This window comes from Watersipora subatra, chromosome 7 (assembly GCF_963576615.1).
Source record: "Watersipora subatra chromosome 7, tzWatSuba1.1, whole genome shotgun sequence".
Classification (NCBI taxonomy): Eukaryota; Metazoa; Bryozoa; class Gymnolaemata; order Cheilostomatida; family Watersiporidae; genus Watersipora; species Watersipora subatra.
The window spans coordinates 1,822,837-1,847,942 of NC_088714.1; the positions used below are offsets into that span (position 1 = coordinate 1,822,837).

General features: G+C 36.4%; 4 protein-coding genes across 4 annotated transcripts in view; 1 reads left to right on the forward strand and 3 right to left on the reverse strand.

Moving 5' to 3' along the window:
• LOC137399726 (ATP-binding cassette sub-family C member 2-like) overlaps positions 1-11,231 on the reverse strand; it is a 44,037-nt gene extending 32,806 nt beyond the window's left edge. The window contains exons 1-2 of the mRNA XM_068085937.1: positions 11,106-11,231; positions 1,522-1,698 (exon numbers count right to left, since the gene is read on the reverse strand). Of these exons, the coding sequence (XP_067942038.1) occupies positions 1,522-1,698; positions 11,106-11,231 (303 nt within the window). The remainder of the gene's footprint in view (positions 1-1,521; positions 1,699-11,105) is intronic.
• A 1,294-nt stretch (positions 11,232-12,525) lies between these two features.
• LOC137399727 (uncharacterized) lies at positions 12,526-14,052 on the forward strand. Its single transcript, XM_068085938.1, has 2 exons — positions 12,526-12,574; positions 12,683-14,052. The coding sequence occupies exons 1-2, from the start codon at positions 12,526-12,528 to the stop codon at positions 14,050-14,052; spliced, it is 1,419 nt and encodes a 472-aa protein (XP_067942039.1).
• A 3,421-nt stretch (positions 14,053-17,473) lies between these two features.
• Positions 17,474-18,058, reverse strand: LOC137399728 (uncharacterized). Its single transcript, XM_068085939.1, has one exon. It carries the CDS (start codon positions 18,056-18,058, stop codon positions 17,474-17,476), a length of 585 nt encoding a protein of 194 aa, XP_067942040.1.
• Positions 18,059-22,443: 4,385 nt separating this feature from the next.
• LOC137399729 (chloride intracellular channel protein 6-like) lies at positions 22,444-25,010 on the reverse strand. The gene is made up of 2 exons (XM_068085940.1): positions 24,926-25,010; positions 22,444-22,850 (listed from the first exon to the last, which is right to left on the reverse strand). Exons 1-2 carry the CDS (start codon positions 25,008-25,010, stop codon positions 22,444-22,446), a joined length of 492 nt encoding a protein of 163 aa, XP_067942041.1.
• Between the last annotated feature and the right edge of the window lie 96 nt (positions 25,011-25,106).

The window sequence follows — 25,106 nt, forward strand, 5'->3', positions numbered from 1 at the left end:
GTAGTCATATGGAATCATTGTAAGTAAAGTAATATTAAACATTCAACTCACTGAGAGATATTTATACTCTGTAGTTATATGGAATCATTGTAAGTAAAGTAATATTAAACATTCAACTTACTGAGAGATATTTATATTCTGTAGTCATATGGAATCATTGTAAGTAAAGTAATATTAAACATTCAACCCACTGAGAGATATTTATACTCTGTAGTCATATGGAATCATTGTAAGTAAATTAATATTAAACATTTAACTCACTGAGAGATCTTTATACTCTGTAATTATATGGAATCATTGTAAGTAAAGTAATATTAAACATTCAACTCACTGAGAGATATTTATACTCTGTAGTCATATGGAATAATTGTAAGTAAAGTAATATTAAACATTCAACTCACTGAGAGGTATTTATCCTCTGTAGTTATATGGAATCATTGTAAGTAAAGTAATGTTAAACATTCAACTCACTGAGAGATATTTATATTCTGTAGTCGTATGGAATCATTGTAAGTAAAGTAATATTAAACATTCAATTCACTGAGAGGTATTTATACTCTGTAGTCATATGGAATCATTGTAAGTAAAGTAATATTAAACATTCAACTCACTGAGAGATATTTATACTCTGTAGTCATATGGAATCATTGTAAGTAAAGTAATATTAAACATTCAACTCACTGAGAGATATTTATACTCTGTAGTCGTATGGAATCATTGTAAGTAAAGTAATATTAAATATTCAACTCACTGAGAGATATTTATACTCTGTAGTCGTATGGAATCATTGTAAGTAAAGTAATATTAAACATTCAACTCACTGAGAGATATTTATACCCTCTAGTCATATGGAATCATTGTAAGTAAAGTAATATTAAACATTCAACTCACTGAAAGATATTTATACTCTGTAGTCATATGGAATCATTGTAAGTAAAGTAATATTAAACATTCAACTCACTGAGAGATATTTATACTCTGTAGTTATATGGAATCATTGTAAGTAAAGTAATATTAAACATTCAACTCACTGAGAGATATTTATACCCTGCAGTCATAGGGAATCATTGCAAGTAAAGTAATATTAAACATTCAACTCAATGAGAGATATTTATACTCTGTAGTTATACGGAATCATTGTAAGTAAAGTAATATTAAACATTCAACTCACTGAGAGATATTTATACTCTGTAGTCATATGGAATCATTGTAAGTAAAGTAATATTAAACATTCAACTCACTGAGAGATATTTATACTCTGTAGTTATATGGAATCATTGTAAGTAAAGTAATATTAAACATTCAACTCACTGAAAGATATTTATACTCTGTAGTCATATGGAATCATTGTAAGTAAAGTAATATTAAACATTCAACTCACTGAGAGATATTTATACTCTGTAGTTATATGGAATCATTGTAAGTAAAGTAATATTAAACAGTTGACACATCTGTAATACCACAAAACTGACAAATCATCGGTGAGTATTTTATCAGTTAGCCCAAATTAGCCATGCATACCTTTTCACCAATGATCGAGTTGTCACCATTAGGAAGTACTCCAAAGTTTTCAACAAGGGCACATGCATCCACTACTTTGCTGTACAATTCTTCATTATACTCATTGCCAATAAGAATGTTGTTTTTGACAGAAGCATTCACTATAAATGCTTCTTGCGCAACCAATGCCATAGAACCCTGTAGGACATATCAATAGCTTTTTTCAACTCAACTAGGCAAAAATGCCTAAATTAATGCATTTAATGCTTTTAATGTTTAAATTAATGCTCATTTAAAAGCAAATACGCCTGATTACCGAAATATGGTGGTGATAGGACTAACGATCAAATCAAGAGTGGAAAGTACTTTACTGATTAATAAGCAAACTACAGTAGAAGTTGTTTAATGCTATATTAATCAATGCAGTTCTATGCCTGGAAGATTAGCTCTACATAGCGTATTTGATTAATAGAATCTGAGAAAACTATATATGAAATGAATGTTTACATTAGTATAAAGGGCAATACTTTCCAAGTGGATAGGTATTTTTAAGGCAAAAATTGTATTTTTATAAGTATTACTCATGTATAAGTCAACCACGTTATTCCAGAATATTTTAGAATCACTATAACTGTATCGATTTTTGCTATCCGAAATAAAAATATAGCTTTCAAAAGTTTTTTATTCGATATGATAAATAGAGTTCATCGGCATGTTTTAAACGAGGTTTTGGTTGACTCACTTATGATATTGGTTGTGAATGGATCACATGCTAAAACAAAAATTAAGCATTGCCTGTTCTCAATTGGGTGTGGGCTGCTCAGGAGGTAGCAAAAAACAAACAAACAGTGCATATTTATAGTCTATTTAGAATTGGAATATTTCGCCTAATATTTTCCAAATATATTACTTGTTAAACTTAAAACCGATCAGTAGCAGTTCAGCATAACATTAGCGCCTGCCATATTATGATTGAAAGTGCTGTACTAAGCATGTTCAATAGACATATCTATGGTATCGTCGCTGATATTTGATACTGGTATCATGTGACTACTATTGACCTCTGACCTTTTAATGTGTTTTACTGTTTTACTTGTAATTAATAAATAGAGACAGTTGGGTTCTAGATGTGAAGCAATAAGCACGCTTACATTAATTAGCGATACACATCGATACGCTAAACTAAACTATTATAGTCGTACACTACAGAAGATAATACACACAATAACAATCATACTACACAGGTACTTCTGTGAAATAACTTTAACATTTATATGCTGAACTATCATTAATATGAGTGTTTGTGAATCCGTAGACAAATGCATGCTTCGTCGTCATTAAATTTACTATTTTGCTTGGAAGGGTTTTAATAATAACGGTTTTTGCTGGAAAGCCTTCAAAAACCATGAACAATTGTTTTTTATTTACCCAAATTGCTCATGCCATCCAGATTTTGTTAATTAGTAAATATGAATAGTATGAACACGAACTATATGGGTAAGAATTGATTTTCATATTTTTAAATGGGCTGTTGTGATTGCTTTATTTTGCCTGAACCTGATCTAGATTTAGGGGCTTGTTGTGGAGTAATTTGAAGACCTTTGCTAGGCATGAAAAATATTATGCTCAAGCCTTAAATGATTTCAGACATCTCTACAGCTTCACGACCTTGCACAATAAAACAAGCTTACCCATAAGATCAATTCAAAGTTCATGGTTAATAAAGCACTAGTCAATAGAAATTTAGTCAACAATCACAACTCAGACTATTTGTGTTTTGAGAGTACTTTTGTCCCATTTTTTACCGAAACTTAAAATAGTTAATTTATCAAGGGTGTATATCGCAGGTATAATTAAGGCTACATCGCAGGTATAATTAAGGCTATACATCGCAGGTATAATTAAGGCTATACATCGCATGTATAATTAAGGCTATACATCGCATGTACAATTAAGGCTATACATTGCATGTATAATTAAGGCTATACATTGCATGTATAATTAAGGCTATATATCGCAGGTATAATTAAGGCTATACATCGCATGTATAATTAAGGCTATACATTGCAGGTATAATTAAGGCTATACATTGCATGTATAATTAAGGCTATACATTGCAGGTATAATTAAGGCTATACATCGCAGGTATAATTAAGGCTATACATTGCATGTATAATTAAGGCTGTATATCGCAGGTATAATTAAGGCTGTATATCGCAGGTATAATTAAGGCTATACATCGCATGTATAATTAAGGCTATATATCGCATGTATAATTAAGGCTATACATTGCATGTATAATTAAGGCTATACATTGCAGGTATAATTAAGGCTATACATCGCAGGTATAATTAAGGCTATACATCGCATGTATAATTAAGGCTATACATCGCATGTATAATTAAGGCTATATATCGCATGTATAATTAAGGCTATACATCGCAGGTATAATTAAGGCTGTATATCGCAGGTATAATTAAGGCTATACATTGCATGTATAATAACAAAGTTTTTCATATTCACATTCTATTTGACTAGGCAGCAACATGTTCATTAATATTACTCATGTATAAATTGACCCCCAAAGTTTTTCTTTAAAATCGTCTCCCAAAAACTCATGGGTATATACGGTAATACTTTGACTGAAACCTTTCATCTGGCATGTGTTTTTTGAAAAATAATATAACTTATAAGTATAATATAACTTCAGTGTAAATTCAAAGCAACCAGAAAATACGAGCTACCAATTGCCATGAAACAGTTTTACAAAGTATTTTGTAAGAGAGCAAATGCAGCAAACGTCTGAGTTCGCCACCTATAAATCCAATAAAATATCTGATAGTATGATTTCTACTATGCTTCCTCAATGACGTCTGAATCCTTAATTGATGTTTTCTTATTTTTTATTGTGGTAGCTTAAAGAGCTCAGTAGTTGTAAGGGAGGAGGCGAAAGATTTTCCAGCCATGGAGATAATACTCGCCTATTTCCATGATACTTTTATACGCGGAGTCATTCTAATCAGCATATGGAATGTATATTTTCGAGACATAGCACACGAACTAACAACTATGTGGAATGTAAATATTAAAAGCTAACAAAAATTACAAAATCAAAAAAATCAGACATCGTCCTCTACCTCGCAATATCAGTGATGCGTGGCAATTTGGCTTCCCCAGTTATTGCATATTGTTTATATTCGTGGAATATGTTGAATCTTATTAACAAAAATATCTGTCAGCAAAACAATTCTCACTAGGAGTATGCAGACAGATTTTTGTTCTTAAGACTATATTCTATAATGATACATCATGTGCTAATATCCTATGATTCTGATTCATATTATTCTGCTGTTTTAACATATTAAAAACCCGCAAAGTTTATTAATACTCAATTTATAATTTTGTCTTCCTCAAAGTAATTCAATAAAACAGAGAAGCGTTCAAAAAGCCGCTGCCTTCACTTCAAGTTTTAAATATTTTACTGCATATAAAATTTTATGTAGACGACAGTGCGAATGTGCAGTCCCCAGTATTTAGGCTAAGATCCTAAAAGGCTAATGAGCTAACAACAATCTGCTGTAAATCAGAAACAAGCTTTCACAAGGTTAAAATAAAAACTGTATGCGATTTTCATCTAATTTTTGGGTTAAAAAAGATAATTCGTATAACTTAATCATATTATAAATTTACTCAGCAAAGTGCTTTTTTTATACCTAGCCTGGAACAGTCATTTCAATGACGCGGTTGGAAGAAAGCACCCTTCAATATAGCTTCTCATTTCATGTTTAAATGACGAAGAAATATTGTATAAACAATGAGCCACAGCTGCTGAAAGAGGTTTGTCTTATTACGAAAAAATATGGGAACGATCGTTGTAATCTACTTTCTTTGGCAGACCTTGTGTGACGTAATGATTAATTTGTATTGCTGAGTGAGTTTTGTTAATATTCAATGACACAATTTATGCTCAATGCTTAATTGCTTATAAGAAATTCTATTTGATGTATATACATGTATATATATACTTTGTATATATAAAAAAACTGTTTCCTCACCCCGGATACCCCGTATGGGTGGTAATTTCTGCTCTAACTCGGGTCTCCTACCAGAGACCTGGGAGTTTGAGCACTCGCCTCAAGATCTTAGCTGTTCCCAATAGCGCACCTTTTCTGCAACTCACCGGAGTTGATTGCTGTTGGTATTTGGGCAAGCCACATTTTATGCGCCGGTGTTATTGCGTCCAGTGCCCCAATGACTACTGGGATTACAGTTGTTCTTACATTCCAGCATTTTGAAATCTCTTCTCCAAGAGGGAGATATTTCTCTACCTTTTCTTTTTCTTTGCTGGCTATATTGTAGTCATTGGGTACTGCTATATCTATTATAATAGCTCTCTTGTTCTCCTTGTCTACCACCACTATATCTGGTTGGTTTGCTAGGACATGCTTGTCAGTCCGGATGTAGAAGTCCCAGAGGATCTTAGCGCGGTCATTTTCATTGACCTTATCAGGAGCTTCTCACCAGTGTTGTGGTTTATTAAGGCCATACTCATCACATAGACTTCTATACACAACACCTGCAACATGGTTATGCCGCTCAGTGTATGCGTTTCCTGCTAGCTGTTTGCATCCACTGATGATGTGTTGGATGGTCTCAGGTGCATCTTTACACAGTCTGCATCTAGGATCGTCTCTAGTGTGATAGATTTTTGTTTGGAGTTGCCTTGTTGGGAGCACTTGCTCCTGGGCTGCCATGATAAGCGACTCTGTATTGGGCGTTAGGTTTCCTTTGTTCAGCCACATATATGTCTGGTGAAGATCGCCAACCTTAGATATTTGTCGGTGGTAAGCACCATGAAGAGGTTTCGTGTGCCAGTCATCTTCCTCATCATCAGGGCGTAGGTCCGTTGTAAGAGCAGCCGATTGAAATTCAGCTAGCAGCTTATCTGAAGTGGTCATGGAGGCTGCATATGCTTTGATGCTTTGCTCCTCCTCTTTCACTGTCTGCTGTACACTTTTGAGTCCCCTACCGCCATCTTTCCTATCGAAATACAATCTAGTAGTATCAGATTTTGGGTGGAGTGCTCCATGCATGGTCAGCAGTTTACGAGTTGCTATATCTGTTTCCTTGATGGCTATATATATATATATATATATATATATATATATATATATATATATATATATATATATATATATATATATATATATATATATATATATATATATATATATATATATATATATATATATATATATATATATATATATATATATATATATATATATAACTAACTAGAGTAAAAATATAATAATATAATATATATAACTAACTATATAATTATAATATATATAACTAACTAGAATAAAAAGTCTGTAAATTTCCTTGACGTAACCTTTAACCTTAATGCAAACACCTACTCACCCTATGCCAAACCTAGCAATACAACACTCTATGTCCACAAAAACAGTAACCACCCACCTACTGTAAATAAAAAATCTACCACACAACATTAATTTGCGACTAACTACACTGTCCAGTAATGAGCATGAATTTAGCAAAGCAGCACCCCTTACCAAAAAGCACTCAATGACAGTGGTTATAACCACACACTTAAATATAAACACATCCCGACCCAGCCAGCGACTAACAAGAGACAGCGTAAGCGACCCGTAACATGGTACAACCCCCCTTTTAACGCCGATGTACAGACTAATATAGGCAGAAAATTTATAAACATTATAGATACATGCTTCCCGCCTACCCATTCACTGCTCAAAGTATTTAACAGACACACACTAAAACTCAGCTACTCTTGCATGCCGAACATGAAACAGCACATAGATTCACACAACAGACGCCTGCTGAGCAGCCAGCAGAGCACAACTACAAACAGGGCCTGCAATTGTAGAGTAAGGAACAACTGCCCACTAGATGGAAACTGCTTAACCACAAACATAATATACCAGGCCATAGTGACTAAAGAAGATACGGGCACCGAGAGCACCTACATAGGACTATGCACAACCGACTTCAAATCCAGATTTAGAAACCACACAGCCTCTTTCACACACAGTGACAAGCAAAACAGCACAGAACTTAGTAAACACATCTGGAAACTTAAGAATGACAATGCAAGCTACAGGATTAAATGGAAAATCATGCAGAAAGCTAGACCTTATTCAAACCAAACAAAGAAATGCCATCTGTGCCTTAGTGAAAAGTATTACATCATTTGCAGGCCAGAAACAGCCACCTTAAACAAAAGAAATGAAATAAACAATACATGCAGACACTCCAAGAAATACCTACTCAGCCAATACGATCCAGGCAGAGGCGGAGCTACAGACACCACCAACAACATCAGGAGAGGCAATTCCACCCGCCATTCAACACAAGTCACCTGAAGAGTGCACCAGCACGAAACAGACCTGTCGTGACCCCAGAATAAAACATCAATCTGGAATAAAGATAAGTAAAATTAACCTATTCCACACTCTAGTTAGTTATAACACTCTGCACTTTTTAGAGCGTAGAGTGCTGTTAGCAGTAGGCCTGACAACTTATCTATTATATATATATATATGTATATATATGTATATATATATGTATATATATGTATATATATATATATATATATATATATATATATATATATATAGGTATATAGGTATATAGATATATAGGTATATAGATATATAGGTATATAGGTATATAGGTATATGTATAGGCATATGTATAGGCATATGTATATAAATAGTGGAAATGATAACAAACCCCGAAACGCTTTTCAAATGCATTTTTATTTATATTCAATCATTTTCATTTCAAGGAAACTGATAGTTCGCAGGCGGACAAAAATGGCAGAAGTTAGAGGAACGGATTAAAAAGCTCAGGAGATAGCTGGAGCAGGGAAAATGAACAATAAATAGCTACTGGCGAGCAATAAAATATGCTGTGAATGAAATAATGTAAAATTACCCGCATTTACATGTACTTTATAAAAATTTATTGTATTTATCATTTCAATTGATTGATAGAGAATACTTTTGTATGTAAAATTATTTTTTAAGCAATAGTTCATGCCTGTTGGGACTCTCCGATGAAATTGCTAGAACAAGATAAAATTCCAAATATATTGGCTATATACATGTATAATCCGTTGGTTACTTGGCTGCTTTGTTTGTGGTATATGTTTAGAATACATTTTATTATTATAGTTACATAGTATATTATTATTATACTGATTAGCTCATTTCTTTGATTTAAATTGGGCATGTGAAGAGTAGAACATGCAGAGTAGAAATAGGAGATATAGAAACTTTTTTAACAAGCACTTGTTGCATCTTACGGCACTAATGTTACATGAGGATATTTTACCAGTTTCAACTAAATAAATTACTAGACAATGTCATCCCTTAGTTGCCAGATGTAACTACATGTACTTGGTTCTGTTGCTGCTCTTTTGAGATGCCTATTAAGTAAGGAACATGGGCCCAAGCGAGAATATTGTACAATATCGAGTAAGGAACATGGGCCCAAGCGAGAATATTGTACAATATCGAGTAAGGAACATGGGCCCAAGCGAGAATATTGTACAATATCGAGTGAGGAATATAGGCCCTTTGACTATATTGCGCAATCTCGAGTGAGGAACATAAGACCCAAGCAAGTAAAATATGCTCGTTATGAAGTGAGGAATATAGGCCCTTTGAGTATATTGCGCAATATGAAGTGAGGAACATAGGCCCTTTGATTATATTGCGCAATCTCGAGTGAGGAACATACACCACAGCTAGTATAATACACCAGTATAATATGTCCGTTATGAAGTGAGGAATATAGGCCCTTTGATTATATTGCACAATCTCGAGTGAGGAATATAGACCAAAGCTAGTATAATATGCTCGTTATGAAGTGAGGAATATAGGCCCTAGTGAGTACCTATACTGTAATATCTCGAGTGAGGAACATAGCGAGTACATTGTACAATATTGAGTGAGGAACATACGTAAGCCCTCATGATTATAATCATATTATAATTGAGTGAGGGACATAGGCCCTCATTATTATATTTATAATAAAATAGAGTGAGAAACAGAGACCCTCATGATTATATTTGTATTATAATAAAATGAGGAATAGAGTATATATATAATATATGTAACTATATATAGTTATGTAAATAGTAATAATATAACAAATAAAATATTTTTAATATAACATTGTTATGGTTATAATATAACAGAGTGAGGAACATAGGCCCAAGCCATTATATTGTACAATATTGAGTGAGGAACATAGGCCCTCATGATTATGTTTATTTACTATATCATTTAGTGCAGAACACCGGTTTTCTTGGCATACAATATCATGTGGTGAAAACATTACGCCTAGAAGAAAAATTGTATAATATTACAGAGTATGTAACATAGGCTTACATGATTATGTTAATTTTGTTATGGAGTGAGAAATACAGAGTTTATGACTTTTTATGATTAGAAATGTAGGCTTACATTGTAGGTATAATACTTGTACTTGTAGAACACTTGTATTTAATTAAATAGAAGAATGAAGTAGCCTTTGAATTTATCTATATCCCTTTAAGATAAAGAAATGACTGAAAAAAGATGGTTTTTTGCGTATTCCAGTTTAATAATTCGTGTATTATCACCAGACCTGCCAACCCAAGAGTGGGGCAATGCGTGAGATTTGGTTTTGGGGCAATTGATGTATCAATGATAGTATATATAAAATTGTGGAAATTGGGGCAAAAATCTCACGCATTTTCATTTTTTCTTTTGGTGTGATTGCGTGAGTCTCACGCCCAATGCGTGAGAGCTGGCAGGTATGATTATCACTACTAATTTTTAGTCAACGTTCATTCGTCAGATCTTTTTATTTTCTTTCAAATTCAGCAGAGCGGTTTGTATTTTTCCAACGGCGTGATTTTGCAACGACAGTTTTAATTTAAACGGCTACAATTGCATTTGTTTTAGAAGTTGTCTCTCCTTTTTAGAAATTTCATTGGATTTTGCGGAAAAGTGCGGAACATCGGGACTTGCGGAACATAGAGCGTGCGGAACAAAGACCTGTCCCCACACGTGCGATAGTGCAAAAAGCTGCGCAACAGGGTGCAACACATGTGAATGTTCGCGTAGTTCGCTTCATTGTACATGTTCAGTCATGCCTAAGGGCCGGTGTTGACAATGGAGCTTAAGGAGTTCTGTGGATCCGTATTTTGGGTCAGTATTTACAATGAATTGCGAGCTTTAAATTATTTCAGGCTATCATTAAAGTTGATTCTGCTGCACATTCAGAAATTGCAAGTTCTGCATGTTTACCCCTTGGCGATTTATCGTTAACGTTACACCCTAATTATTTTGGGACCATCAGCATGTTCGCTGCAGAGCTAATGGTTTTGCTTAGCTAGGTCTAGGTCTAGGTGTTTTAAGAACCCGTAAATCCCGAAATCGGGCAAAAGAAGGCCGTTGAGAACTTTATTTAAAAATAGTCAATAAAACATAAAATTATGGTAAGCCGCGCAAGTTGCGCGATGTTCTAGGTAAAAAACTATTCATATAAAACCCGGTGTTTGCACATACAGCTGAAGGAGCACCCCCCGTAACCAGTCTTGTTTCATGACTGTGAAGAACATTTTGTATTTGGTTAAAACTTTCGATAAGAGATTCATGGCAGTCGTCAGATAAAATCTTTAGCATGAGAGACATTCTTGCATGTTTGCGTCTTAGTTCTAAAAGTTCTAGATCTATAAAAATTCTTGCCTCTGTAACACTCTGCCTACCTTTCAAACCAGATATAAACCTAACCGCCTTTCTTTGAACTGCTTCCAATGATGCTACCTGTCGCATCAAATGAGGGTCCCATACTTCACTCGCATATTCCAATATTGGTCTACACAGAGTGAGATATGCAACCCTTCTAACCCTCATCGGCGCATTAAACAAAACATGCTTCATCATTCCCAATCGCTGACTTGCCTTAGATATGATTGAGTCTATATGTAAATCCCAATTGAAATCATTTGATATAAAAACTCCGAGGTATTTAAAACTGTCTACTACAGATAAAGGTCTGCCACTTAGGTAATACACCACATCTGGGTTTCCGCTACTCTGCCTTGCAAAACGAACGATTTGGCATTTATCAGTGTTAAAATTCATTTTCCAGTTATAGGCCCACTGGTCTAATATGTTTAAATCCTCCTGGAAATTCACTGAATCCTGAAGGGTGTTTACCTGAGAAAAAAGTAAAGCGTCGTCTGCAAAAAGCTTGATAGTAGAAAAATTTAGATTATCGGAGATATCATTTATGTACACCAAAAATAGGGTGTACATAAATGGGTGTACAATAGGGTGTACAAAAATAGGGTGTACACAAAAATAATTAAGCTCACTGTTTTCCATTGATCATCATACATAAATAGTCATTGATGCTTCATTGGTGCATATACTTGTGTAACGACGTGTACAATCACATCTCGTGTTCTAGTGGTTGACCCTTTCAAGAGCTGATTTTCAAAGATTGTGAAAGGTTGTTTTGGTGGGCCTTTATACAGGGTTTTATACAGGCACAGATAAACAATTAGCCTGCTATCCTGTTCATATACATGTATTTAGGGTGTGCTCATCTCTGATTCCTCCAGCATGGCATGTGTTGTGCCGAACTATTACCGACGCCAATATAGACCATGCTTTGCATATGTGTAAAAAGTCCATGCTCGATAAAATGGCAACTTGACAATTAGAGTATTTATTTAGGGATTTAGCCTGGCCAGGTTTTATCATTACGATTTTCATAGTCACACATATACTGCATACACATTCTACATAACTCAAACAGGTAAGACACAACATAGTGTCTGAAGTGAACGGGTAATAGCCCACTGATTATACTACCACCATCCTGATGCAAACGAGTACGAGTACGATGCTAATTTAAGCTAATGAAAATAAATAAATAAAAAATCTAGTCACAGAAGATCTGAAAGACTTATACTAAGCTATGGCTCGCAGGTTTGACCCTCCTAATGCACTGTTGTTAGAAAAACATCGTGAAGAAGCGTTTCGGGTGTTCAAGAAACAATGAGAAAGATATGCTATAGTAAGTAAATTAAGCAATGAAAACGAGGACTACCGTTCTGCATTGTTACTATACACAGTTGGTGAACCCGCAGTAAAGCTAGTAGAATCTAGTGGAAAAGAACACACAACTGTTACACAAATACTAGATATTCTTGAGTCACATTGTGTTGGAACAAAGAATGAACTGTACCATGACTTTGTGTTTGGTACTGCTGACCAGAAGGAGGGAGAGGATTTCGACACTTTCTTAGCAAGACTGCGCAGTCTGGAAAAAGTGTGCAACTTTGAAGAGTTGAAGGATAGAATGCTGCGCAACAGACTTGTGTTAGGCATTCAAAACAATGACACAAGAAGAAAACTGCTGGCTTCTACTGAGCAAACACTTGAGTCTGTAATTAAGCTATGTAAGAGTGAGGAACGTGCTACTACTACTCTTCAAAAGATACAAGCAGAGGAAGCAGTTAATGTCAATGAAATCGCAAAGAGAAGTCATCGTTCCTTCAAGGACACAAAATCGGCAACTAGGTCGGTGGATTGCAAATACTGTGGCAGACGGCATGCTGCCAGGAAAGAATCTTGCAAAGCTTTTGGCAAGATTTGCAATTTTTGCAAGGCAGAAAATCATTTTGAAGCTGTCTGTCTTAAAAAGAAAGCTGGTGCGCATGCGTCGACACATGCAATAGCAGGAGAGACTAGCGATCATGAATCAATAGACCAGATCACAACAGAAAGCAGCTCTCAAAAGGTTTTTGCACGCTTGGTTTTGACAGACTCAGACGCAGAGGCCAAGTTTCAGGTAGACAGTGGCTCGACTGTCAATATCTTGAGACGGGATATGCTACCACAGGGGGTACCAATCACAGCAGACAAAACAATACTAACTTCATGGACCAACGATGTGCAGACAGTCTTGGGTACCGCTAGGATAATGGTTCGTAATCCCAAAAACAACAAAAAGTACAAAGTGATGTTTCATATTGTAGACAAAGAACGATCACTCATTTTAGGCTTAAGAGCTTCTGTGGCAATGGGCATGATAACCATTAACCAAGGAAATATCAATGCTATGAATACGGGCGGTCAGATTGACATCTTGAAAGAATTTCCAGGTGCTTTCGACGACAAGTTAGGTTCTCTACTTGGTGTTCAGCACTTGAAAGTGGCAGAAGTCAGACCACATGCCTCACCAGTGCGCCGCGTGCCACATGCTATACACACAGAGGTTAAAGCTGAGCTAGATGCTATGGTGAAGAAAAGGGTAATTGAGGCTGTGGATACACCCACTCCTTGGGAAAGCAACATGGTAGTGGCAAAGAAGCCTAATGGCAAGCTGAGGATATGCATAGACCCACAGAGATTAAATGAAGCGTTGCAGAGGGAATCTTACCTTATGCCCACATGGAGGATGTACTTCCACAGTTCAAAAATGCTCGACTGTTCTCTGTAGTAGACTTGAAGGCTGGATACTGGCATGTGAACTTGATGAAGAATCATCTCTACTGACATGCATGAACACACCTTTTGGTCGTTATAAATGGCTACATCCGCCGTTTGGTCTGAAAGTCTCTTCTGAGATATTTCAGAAACAACTTCATCGTGCACTGCAAGGTGTAGATGGTGTAGTCTGTGTAGCTGATGACATTGTAGTGATAGGCTGTGGCTCAGACGATGTAGAAGCGCGCATAAATCATGATGCAAGAATGAGATTGCTTCTTGAGCGCTGTGGGGATCTAGGAATTAAGCTAAACCCAGACAAAGTGCAGTTATGTCAGAAATCGATTAAGTTTCTAGGCCACATAGTAACAGACAAAGGGTTACTGCCTGATCCCATGAAAATCAAGAGTGTGGCGGAAATGAAAGAACCTCAAAAGGAAAAAGAACTGAAGAGTTTCCTTGGTTTCCTTCAATATCTATCCAAGTTCCTCACCAACCTAGCAGAGATTGCAGTTCGTCTGCGAGAGGCAAACAATAAGGGAATTTGGAACTGGACCAAAGCTCAAAGTGAGGCCTTTTTGGAAGCCAAAGCACTAGTAGCAGCTGAGCCAGTAATGCTAAAATACTATGATCCAAACAAAGAGTTGACTGTACAGTGTGATGCTAGTGACAAGGCTATAGGAGCAACCTTACTACAGGATGATCAACCTCTTGAGTTTAGCAGTCGAGCTCTTCGAGATGCAGAGATCCGGTACTCTATCATCGAGAAAGAACTTCTAGCCATTGTGTGGGCAATTAAAAGGTATCATCAATACACATATGGCAGGCACACAACTGTACTTTCAGACCACAGATGTTTACAAAGAATCATGCTCAAACTTCTCAGAGATGTCCCTAAAAGACTGCAAGGTTTACGTATGCGGCTTCAGCAGTATGATGTTACTGTAACATACCACCCAGGAGCGCAGCAACATATTGCAGACATGCTTAGTAGACACGGATGTCACCTGAATGATCCAGCAGACAGTGCAAGGGAGAATGAAACAATAAACTGTCTCACAGAAAATGTTCAAGCCTTAACTGAAACAATAGCTGGTCCATGGAAAGAAGATCTAAAAATGGAAACTGCAAACTGTCCGACTCTACAAGCTGTTATGAAAGTTATAGCAAAGGGGTGGCCAGAAGAGAAAGAGAAAATAAACATGCTAGCAAAACCATTTCATAGCATGAGAGATGAAATGGCTGTGCATGATGGACTTGCCTACAGAGGGGAGAGAATTGTGATTCCCAGCTCACTGAGAGCTGAAGTAAAACAAGAACTACACTCATCCCATCAAGGGGTCAAGGCCACGCTGAGAAGGGCTAGAGAGTGCCTCTACTGGCCTGGAATGACGGCTGAAATTGAAGATTTTATAGCCCAATGTGACATTTGTCAAAGATATAGTGCAAGACAACAGAATGAACCAATGATGAGGACAGACCTACCAGATCATCCATGGCAGATTGTGTCTAGTGATCTCTTCACATGTGGTGAAAAAGAGTATATGGTCACTGTCGACCACTATAGCAACTTTATTGAAGTGGATAGAGTTGAGTCAAAAGACGCTAGAACTATAGTAAAGAAATTGAAAGGACACATGGCTCGATATGGTCTTACTGAAACTCTTATAACTGACAATGGTCCTCAATTTACATCAGAATTGTTTGAAAAGTTCACTCAAAAGTATGACATTAGACATCAAACCTCAAGTCCACATCATCAACAGGGGGATGGCAAGGCGGAATCAGCAGTCAAGACAGCAAAAAGACTAGTAACTAAAGCTAACGAAGATGAGACTGATGCCTATTTAGCGCTGCTAGCCCATAGAAACACACCTCAAGAAGGGCTTGAATACAGTCCAGCTCAGCGAATGTTAGGTCGTCGTTGCAGGACAAGGTTGCCAACTACTGCATCATTACTAAGCCCATCAAATCCAAATACTGATAGTGTAAAATCTGCACTTAAACAAAAACAATTTGTAGACAAGGCTGTGTATGACCAGCACACAAAGGAACTAAAACCTCTGCAGGATGGGGATGTAGTTCGACTTAGACCAGTGACCTTGGGTCAGAAAGTTTGGCGACGTGCTCAAGTCACACAACGTCTGGATGAACGATCTTATATGGTACAACCAGAGAGAGGAGCTCCTGTTCGTAGGAACAGAGTGGATATTAGAAAAGTCCCTCATCCAACAAGTCTGAACCAGAAGTACTCAGCACTCCTGAAACAACAACATCAGAACCAGTGATAGACAACTCAACATCTACCAACACTAAAGAGAGGGAGGTATCAGAGGCAACGCCTATCAGAATCACACGCTACGGAAGAACAATCAATCCTCCTCGTCGCTACCTAGAGTAGCGAGCTGTCTTTTGGACAGCGCTGTACATACTATATTACTCTACTACTTACCTTACATATTATTATATCAAGTCTCATATCTTACTCAACTTGCTAATTACTAGCGTCGATCATATGGACAATCAAAGGGGAACACAACAATCAATATATAAACAGTTCTCTACATAACAGATAGACTCAACACATTATTAAGAGAAGGGAGGATGTTGTGCCGAACTATTACCGACGCCAATATAGACCATGCTTTGCACATGCGTAAAAAGTCCATGCTCGATAAAATGGCAACTTGACAATTAGAGTATTTATTTAGGGATTTAGCCTGGCCAGGTTTTATCATTACGATTTTCATAGTCACACATATACTGCATACACATTCTACATAACTCAAACACGTAAGACACAACAGCATGCACGCAACATTTTAATAATTTTAAAAAAGTTCTCGTAGTGCAACCGCCGTACTAAAAGTTTTGTGATATTCAATCAACTAAAAAACCATTTAATTTTTGAACTAAAAGCTGTTTCTTGAGGAAAATCTCCTGATTCTGTTTGCGATATTAACTATTAAAATGTATGTTTTGTTTCTAATTAATGTAAACAGGCATATGCTTAGTAATCCCAGTTTTTGTTGTCATATTATTAGTAGCCTGCCCATACGATCGTTAAATTACCTTGATCCGCTCCATGAAAAAGATGGCCATACTTCTCTAGGAAGACTGTACATGTATATCAGACTCCCAACTGTTGTTTCTGTATGAATAATAACACAAGCTATAACAAAATTAATGTGGTTTATTCTCTCTCATAGTATGTAATGAACTATTGCTTCAAAAGCCTAGTTTATATAACCATCAACTATGGCTATTTAATAAATGGCTAAACAAAGCATTTATTTATTAGATATATACCGCAAAGTTAGCTTGGTCTAAGCTTTTTTTATCATAATAATATATCTACCACCTCACTAGTCTGGACATAAAATGAATAGACTATGTGATTACGGATAAAATTGTGTTTGCTGTCTATTGGATAATCAACGTAGATTATCTGGTCCATAATCACTGTTCAGAGGATGCCTAGGATTTGGTCTCCTTGGTTGACACACTGGTTCTTCAGGAGGTACAGGAATAGGCAGTCTGTCAGTATCTTTATCTGAAGTTTGAGACATATCCTCAGGGTTTCTGTCTTCTTCTCTGCTAAACCTAGGTTGTAGTTGTTCTACATGTCTTCTCCGTGTAGGTCCACTTGGCCATACTTTAACATCAACACTTCGCTGGCCATAGACTTTAGTCACTAATGCTTGCACCCATCGAGGCTGAGTAGATCTTCTAGGGCCACAGTATAATGCATAGTATGGATCTCCAACTTTATAGGTGTAAATCTTGTTTACTGTGTCATTCAGAAGCTGTGCACTTCTAGATTGTCTCCCTTGAGCCGAATGGGCTGGTGATGGAATAACTGTTTCAATTTTGCATCGGATTTGCCTTCCATGTAGCAGTTGGCTTGATGAATATCCTGTCTCTAAAGGTGTTCTTCTATAATGCATCAGGAATTCTAATAATGCTGCATTAGGTGGTAAGCTAGACTTCCTCAAAGCTTGTTTAAATGATTGCACCATTCTCTCAGCAGCTCCATTTGTTGCAGGATGATAAGGAGCTTCTGAGAAATGTGTAATTCCTCTTTCTTTGCACCGATGTTAAAACTCTTCTGATTTAAAGCTAGTAGCATTATTTGTAACTAACACGTGTGGATAGTCAAAGTGTGAATAATCTTGTTTTAAGAGATCAGTAGTTGATGTGGTCAAGGTAGAACTGGTCCTGTCAATGCAGGGATATTTAGTGTAAGCATCTGTGAGAACTAGCCAGTTACTTCCCATAAAGTTAGTAGCATGATCTAAGTGTAGATGACTCCATGGTTTTTCCGGTAGCATCCAGGGATGTACAGGTTACTTTGAAGGTAGTCTCGGATTTTCAGCACATGATGTACACAACTTGCTTGTCTCCGCAATGTCAGCATCCATTCTAGGCCAGTATACTGCTGTGCGTGCTAGCTGCTTCACCCTTTGTATCCCGAAATGTTCGAGGTGCAATATCTTCAGTACTTCTCTTTGTAGGCTGGTAGGAATTACTACTCTGTTTCCATAGAGTAGACAACCATTACACACAGATAGTAAATTTTCTAACTTCTTAAATTCTTTGATTTCAGAGGTAGCTGGGGTTGTTTCCTCTCGATGTGGCTATCCTTCTGTTGCATATCTCATCACTGTAGAGATAACAATGTCTTTAGAAGATTCTTTGACTATTACTCTTGGATTTGTAGGATTTAGTTGAGCTGCAATAGTTTTAATGTTGCAAATGATGTCTACGTCAGCATCGTCTTCCTCTGTCATACTCAACATCTGGCCCAACAAGTAGTCAATTGAGAGCATCTGCATTCCCATGTTCGTTAGTCTTTCTATATTCTATTTCAGATTCGTATTTACTGAGTCAGAGAGCTCATCTTGCTAATCGGTTAGCAGCAAGTGCAGGAGTTCCTTTGTTAGGTGCAAACATTGATGTAAATGCTCTGTGGTCAGTAACAATGGTGAATTTTCTGCCATAGAGAAATTGGTGAAACTTCTTTAACACAAATATGATAGCTAGTGCCTCTTTTTGAATCTGACCATACTTCCTTTGAGTGTCAGTCAATGTTTTAGAAGCATGCATAATAGGTCTTTCGCTGTTATCCTCATATCTGTGAAATAAGGCAACTCCAATTCCTTTTTCGGAAGCATCACATGTTATTCCTATAGGCAGCTTTAAGTTGAAATGTGTAAGAACTGTGCCAGCAGTCAGCAGTTGCTTCAGTTGAAGAAAACTGCTTTCATGTTCTGCACTTCACTTCCACTGCACATTCTTTCTAGTTAGCTTACGTAATGGTTCTATGATAGTTGATAGGTTAGGTAAGAATTTGCTGTAGAACTGTACTGATCCAAGGAATGACCATAAACTGTTTATGTTAGTAGGTGTCGGCATCTGTTTAACAGCATCTGCTTTTAATCCTTTAGAAATTCCTTTTGCTGAAAGGTGATGACCAAGATATTATACTGAGGGTTGAGCAAAATGGCACTTTTCTTTACAACATCGTAAACCTTTCTCATTCAATCTTGTAAGTAGTTGTCACAAATTCTGTAAATGACTTGTAGCATCAGTACCACTAACCAGTATATCATCCAAATATACAGCTATGCCTGGTAGATCGGCTGTTAATTGTTTCATTATCTCCTGAAAATATCCAGGTATTGAACTGATTCCAAACGGAAGTCTCATCTGTAGAAGTACTCCTTTTTGATTGCTTTTGCAGGCTGTTTGGTTTTAGTGGGATTTGGTTGTATGCATCAGCTAGATCCATTTTAGTGTATCTGTACCCTCCTCCTAGCTTGTTCATCAGGTCTTCGGATAAAGGTATAGGCTGTCGGTGAGTCTCTAATTGTGGATTGACTGTTTGTGAGTAGTCTCCACATAATCTGATTGATCTTTGATGACTGTTAGAAAGTGCTTTCCTAACTGGAACTACAGGGTACCATATTAATTAAACCGTACTGGCTTCCAAATTCCTCTTTGAATTCTGGTTTTGTAGGCTAGATTTAATTCATCTTGCTTAGCAAATGGAACAGGTCGAGGTTTGCGAAACACTGGCTTGGCATCTGCTTAAAATCTTATTTCTAGCACGCAATCTTTTAGACAGCCCAAATTGCTGTAGACTTTTGTCAGGCTTTCGTTTCCTGGTCTACTACTTTACAAGTCGTAGTAGTTTGTTGGTTGAACAGGTTGTCTATTGATATCCCTAATAGTTTGATAGCTTCTCTTCCTATCATATTGAGATTTGGAACCCGGCTAACTACAAAGTTCAAAGCCATAATGTTTTCTTTTACTGTTTTAGTATTCAGCTGGCACTGTTCAGTTACTTCAATAGGATGTTTTGAAGTAGATTTGTAGTTGTTGTAGAGAATACAGGTTTTCCAAGTTGACACCAGACTTCCTCAGTAATAAAGTTGTCACAGGCTGCTGTATCTAACTTCATCTCGACGATCCGTTCTTCTATTTCAATATTCTTCTGAAGTTGTTCCGTATATATATTCTTCGGATAGTTTTAAACTGTTGTTTTGGTGTAGATTTCTGTGCTATAGGCTTTTTATTAGTAGTTGCTTTCCTTTTTCTGCAGGCAACTCCTAGATGGCCTAATTTCTGGTAAAAATTACATGTAGCAGATCTGTACGGACATTCCTTAGCAGTATGTGTAGTTTTATTGCATCTGTAACAATTGAATGTTGTGTCTTGTTTCTTTGTAGTTTGAAGTTCCTGTCGGTGTCTTATTTCTATGATCTGGTTGTACCTTGTTGACTCTTTGTTGCTCTCCATATACAGTTTATTTAGCTATCTTGTCTGCATCTTCTGTTTCAGTTGCAATTTCAATAGCTCTTTTGAAAGATAGCTCATTTTCTTTTACTTTGAACAGTGCTTCGAGAACTGCTTCATCATTTACTCAGCAGACAAACAGTGTTCTCATAGCTTCATCTAATGGATAATTTATATTAGGAAAGTCACAAGTAGTCGCTTCCTGTCTAATTCTATTCGTTAATTCATGAATAGTTTTTCCAGGTTTTGTTTTTATATTGCTCCAGAATTTATAACGTTCACATACTAAAAATCGTGTAGGAGATTATATTGTTCTTTTAAGAAATTATCTATTTCTTCCATGGTAACTTCATTTATAAGTTTTGGAGTCTCCAGTTGGCCAGCCATTGCTGATTTGTTTTGTAGAGAGCAGGTCGACTGATTAATTCAAAACACGTTAGCTTTTCTCTCCTCAGTTATAGAGTTAGCTGCTACAAAAGTGTCATGTCGATTTATGGAATCAGTCAATAGTTCTGTGGCTGGATCATACTCTGAAAACTTGGGTTGCTGATGAAGGCTGCTGATGGTGAAGGCTGGGAAGTGCTGGGAAGGCTGCTGATGGTGCTAGCTTATCTGCTGCCTCAGTTTGACCTTTCACCAGTAGTTATATGAGTTTCTTATTTTCTTCCAGATAAGCTTGTTGTTGCTCTTGATAAACTTTTTGTTGCTCTTCCATCTTTTGGTTTTGAGCCGTAGTTGATTCAATTAACTTATCAACTTCCGAAGACGTACTTGTCTATACTGAGAATGTTGTATTGGTTTCTGGCATATATTTTTGTAATAATCTCAGTTGTACTGCTCAAGAATATCCCATCTTTATCGCCAATAATTTCTGTTATGGTTCTGTATGAATACTAAAGCAAGCTAAAACAAATGTGGTTTATTCACTCTCATATCATGTAATGAATTAACATGTAGATACAACAAGGAAAGTATAACAGTAATAATAGTTACCTGTATGAATAATAACACAAGTTATAACAAATGTGGTTTATTCACTCTCATAGTATGTAATGAACTGTTGCCTTAAAAACCTAGTTTATATAACCATTAGCTATGGCTATTTAATAAATAGCTAAACAAGGCATTTATTTATTAGATATATAGCGCAAAGTTAGCTTGACCTAAATTTTTTTATTACAGCAATATAATGCTGATTACGCTGTAATACTACTTTATGGTTCATAATGTACGATTGGTATTTTAAGCATCGTATCACTACGGTATTGTAGTGAAACAGATATGAATGTGAGTCACACAACTATTGACAAAGGTTTACATGAACAAATGTTTCGTATTAATATTAATTAATATAGGTATTCAATTTTAGTGTTAAATGGGACCTTTAACAACTCTTTAACGTTAACAATACTGTCACTGCAATGTAACTGATATCTGCTTTCTTTCTATGTCTCACAGGGAGATGGAGTAATTTTAAACGTTGAATAGTTTTAAGAGAAACTCTTTCACAATTTATTCATTAAAGAGTAAGACACCTTCCATCAAGAAACAAGCATGTCAGGGTGGTTAGAGGTTAACTTTACCTAGATAACTGGTATGTGCATAATTAAAACTTTAAAATGCATGTCCCAGAGTCCAAAGAGTAGGCAGAGTCCAAAGAGTAGGCAGAGTCCAAAGAGTAGGCAGAGTCCAAAGAGTAGGCAGCGTCCAAAGAGTTGGCAGAGTCCAAAGAGTAGGCAGAGTCCAAAGAGTAGGCAGAGTCCAAAGAGTAGGCAGAGTCCAAAGAGTAGGCAGAGTCCAAAGAGTAGGCAGAGTCCAAAGAGTAGGCAGAGTCCAAAGAGTAGGCAGAGTCCAAAGAGTAGGCAGAGTCCAAAGAGTAGGCAGAGTCCAAAGAGTAGGCAGAGTCCAAAGAGTAGGCAGAGTCCAAAGAGTTGGCAGAGTCCAAAGAGTTGGCAGAGTCCAAAGAGTAGGCAGAGTCCAAACATTTGGTGAAAATGGCCAACGGATAGAAGACTTCATTTTAAAGCAATACAATATTGTGCAGAATCAGAGTTTTCCTGTAGTTTTTCCATTAAACCATAGACTGTGTTTCGAAGTCTCTACATATGACTGCGACATATGTTTCTACATATGACTGTGCATCTGTTTAGAAGTCTTTACATATGACTATGCAACTGTTTGGGAGTCTCTACATATGACTCTGCAACTGTTGGCAAGTCTCCACATATGACTGTGTATCTGTTTAGAAGTCTCTACATATGACTGTGCACCTGTTTAGAAGTCTTTACATATGACTGTGCACCTGTTTAGAAGTCTCCACATATGACTGCTCAACTGTTTGGAAGTTTCCACATATGACTGTGCACCTGTTTAGAAGTCTTTACATATGACTGTGCAACTGTTTGGAAGCCTCTACATATGATGGTATAGCTGTTTTGAAGCTTATAAGACAAAGATCGTGCACGTACACACGCCTATTTGAACACATACATTACACGGACTTATCATTTTAAATATATTTTATATATATGTTGAACAATGTCAAAAGTTGACAGATTTGATTGCAGCTAAATGTGAATTGGTATTTTTACCAATTTAAAAAAAAAAATGAAAATGCCTCGCGCAAAATCTCGATATCTATATCAACGTCATATAGCCTACATGTGCTTAGACTTATATATCTGTATTAATGTAGATAAACATGCGTTTAGGATTATATATCTATATCAATGTAGATATACATGTACATGTGTTTAGGACTATATATCTATATCAAGGTTAATATACATGTGTTTAGGACTATATATCTATATCAATGTAGATATATACGTGTTTAGAACTATAAATCTATATCAATGTAGATATACATGTGTTTAGGATTGTATATCTATATCAATGTAGATATACATGTGTTTAGGACTATATATCTATATCAATGTAGATATACATGTGTTTAGGTTTATATATTTATATCAATGTAGATATACATGTGTTTAGGGTTATATATCTATATCAATGTAGATATACATGTGTTTAAGATTATTTATCTATATCAATGTAGATATACATGTCTGTTGCTCATAAATACTCATAGTAGTTTGTTCGTATAATAATGGCTTTTTAATTTTGCTAAACGCTAACATCTCCAACATGTTCTATTTCCTGCCAATCTTTGCCATTTTCTGCTAATAAAATTTCTGTTTACTGTCTTTTAGGATCCAAACCTTACCTGGAATCCTCCTAATGACACATGGCCAGATTTCACTCCTTGTATGGAGACCGTTTGTTTGGTCTGTGCTCCGTCTGTGTTTCTTTGGTTGCTGCTGTTGCCTTATATCTTTACACTAAAGCTAAATTTGAAGGGACGTACTCCGCAGCCCCTCACGGGATTTACACTGTTAAAATCTGTGAGTAGTTTACTTAATGGAATTTGCTAATCAATTCTATTGCAAGAGTTTTCAGTGATGTAAACAAGTCCTACAAGACTTGTGCCCGAGACCTCCTGTTAGCTGCTTCACTATGAGGAAATATTTCTGTTTTCAAATTGTCAGGGAAGATTGCTAGGTTACTCAGAGGTCAATATGTGGAGCATTCATCACTAATGCTTTGACACTTTCTTCATCTATGCTTGTATTGGCTCTTTGTTTTATAGAAGGCTGATAATCCTAGTTGGGAACACGCAGCCTCCACTTCAACATACCTTGCATAAATTTATTTTTGTTTCCTTCAAAAACATCCTGCTTAATGATATGATAACCGATTTGCATGTGTACATTTATGTTAATATATGTTTAAAATATACAAGATTGAAATGAGCACTTGAGTCAGTAATCACATGTTCAAGTGCTTCTTCAAGTTGTCTAATTGTGTATTGCTCGAGTGTATCTCATCGCAAAGGATACCTATGTAATTTCCTATTACACGCATTGCCTAATCTTGTAGGTGTTTCCTGGCCTGCTTATAGGATTTAGTGTCTATGACCTGATTGGTGACCTACACAAGCCTCTTGACATCCATCTGTTGTCATCGGTCCTCTCTATTCTGACACTGGCAAGTGTACATACTGTCCGTGACTGTCTTCTACTTACTGGTGTCAATTGTTTCATGTTCACGGCCTGAATATTCGTCAGCTGATGACCACCATTTTACAAAATTATATAGAGTCACTGTCATACAAACTCCAACATTAATATTTTGGAATACCAGTAAAAATCTAGCTGTGAACTTACATTATATTAGTGTGTAAGCGATCCCTTGGTGAGACTCTGT

Excerpts from the sequence above, each read along its gene's own strand:
- LOC137399727 (XM_068085938.1), top strand. The coding sequence starts at position 12,526 with ATGGCTCGCAGGTTTGACCCTCCTAATGCACTGTTGTTAGAAAAACAT. Across the intron at positions 12,575-12,682 it reads ACTGTTGTTAGAAAAACATC|TTGGTGAACCCGCAGTAAAG; the intron begins GTGAAGAAGCGT and ends TACTATACACAG.
- LOC137399728 (XM_068085939.1), bottom strand. The coding sequence starts at position 18,058 with ATGGTGCAATCATTTAAACAAGCTTTGAGGAAGTCTAGCTTACCACCT.
- LOC137399729 (XM_068085940.1), bottom strand. The coding sequence starts at position 25,010 with ATGACAGTGACTCTATATAATTTTGTAAAATGGTGGTCATCAGCTGAC. Across the intron at positions 22,851-24,925 it reads ACATGAAACAATTGACACCA|TCTTCTATCCGTTGGCCATT; the intron begins GTAAGTAGAAGA and ends TTTAAAATGAAG.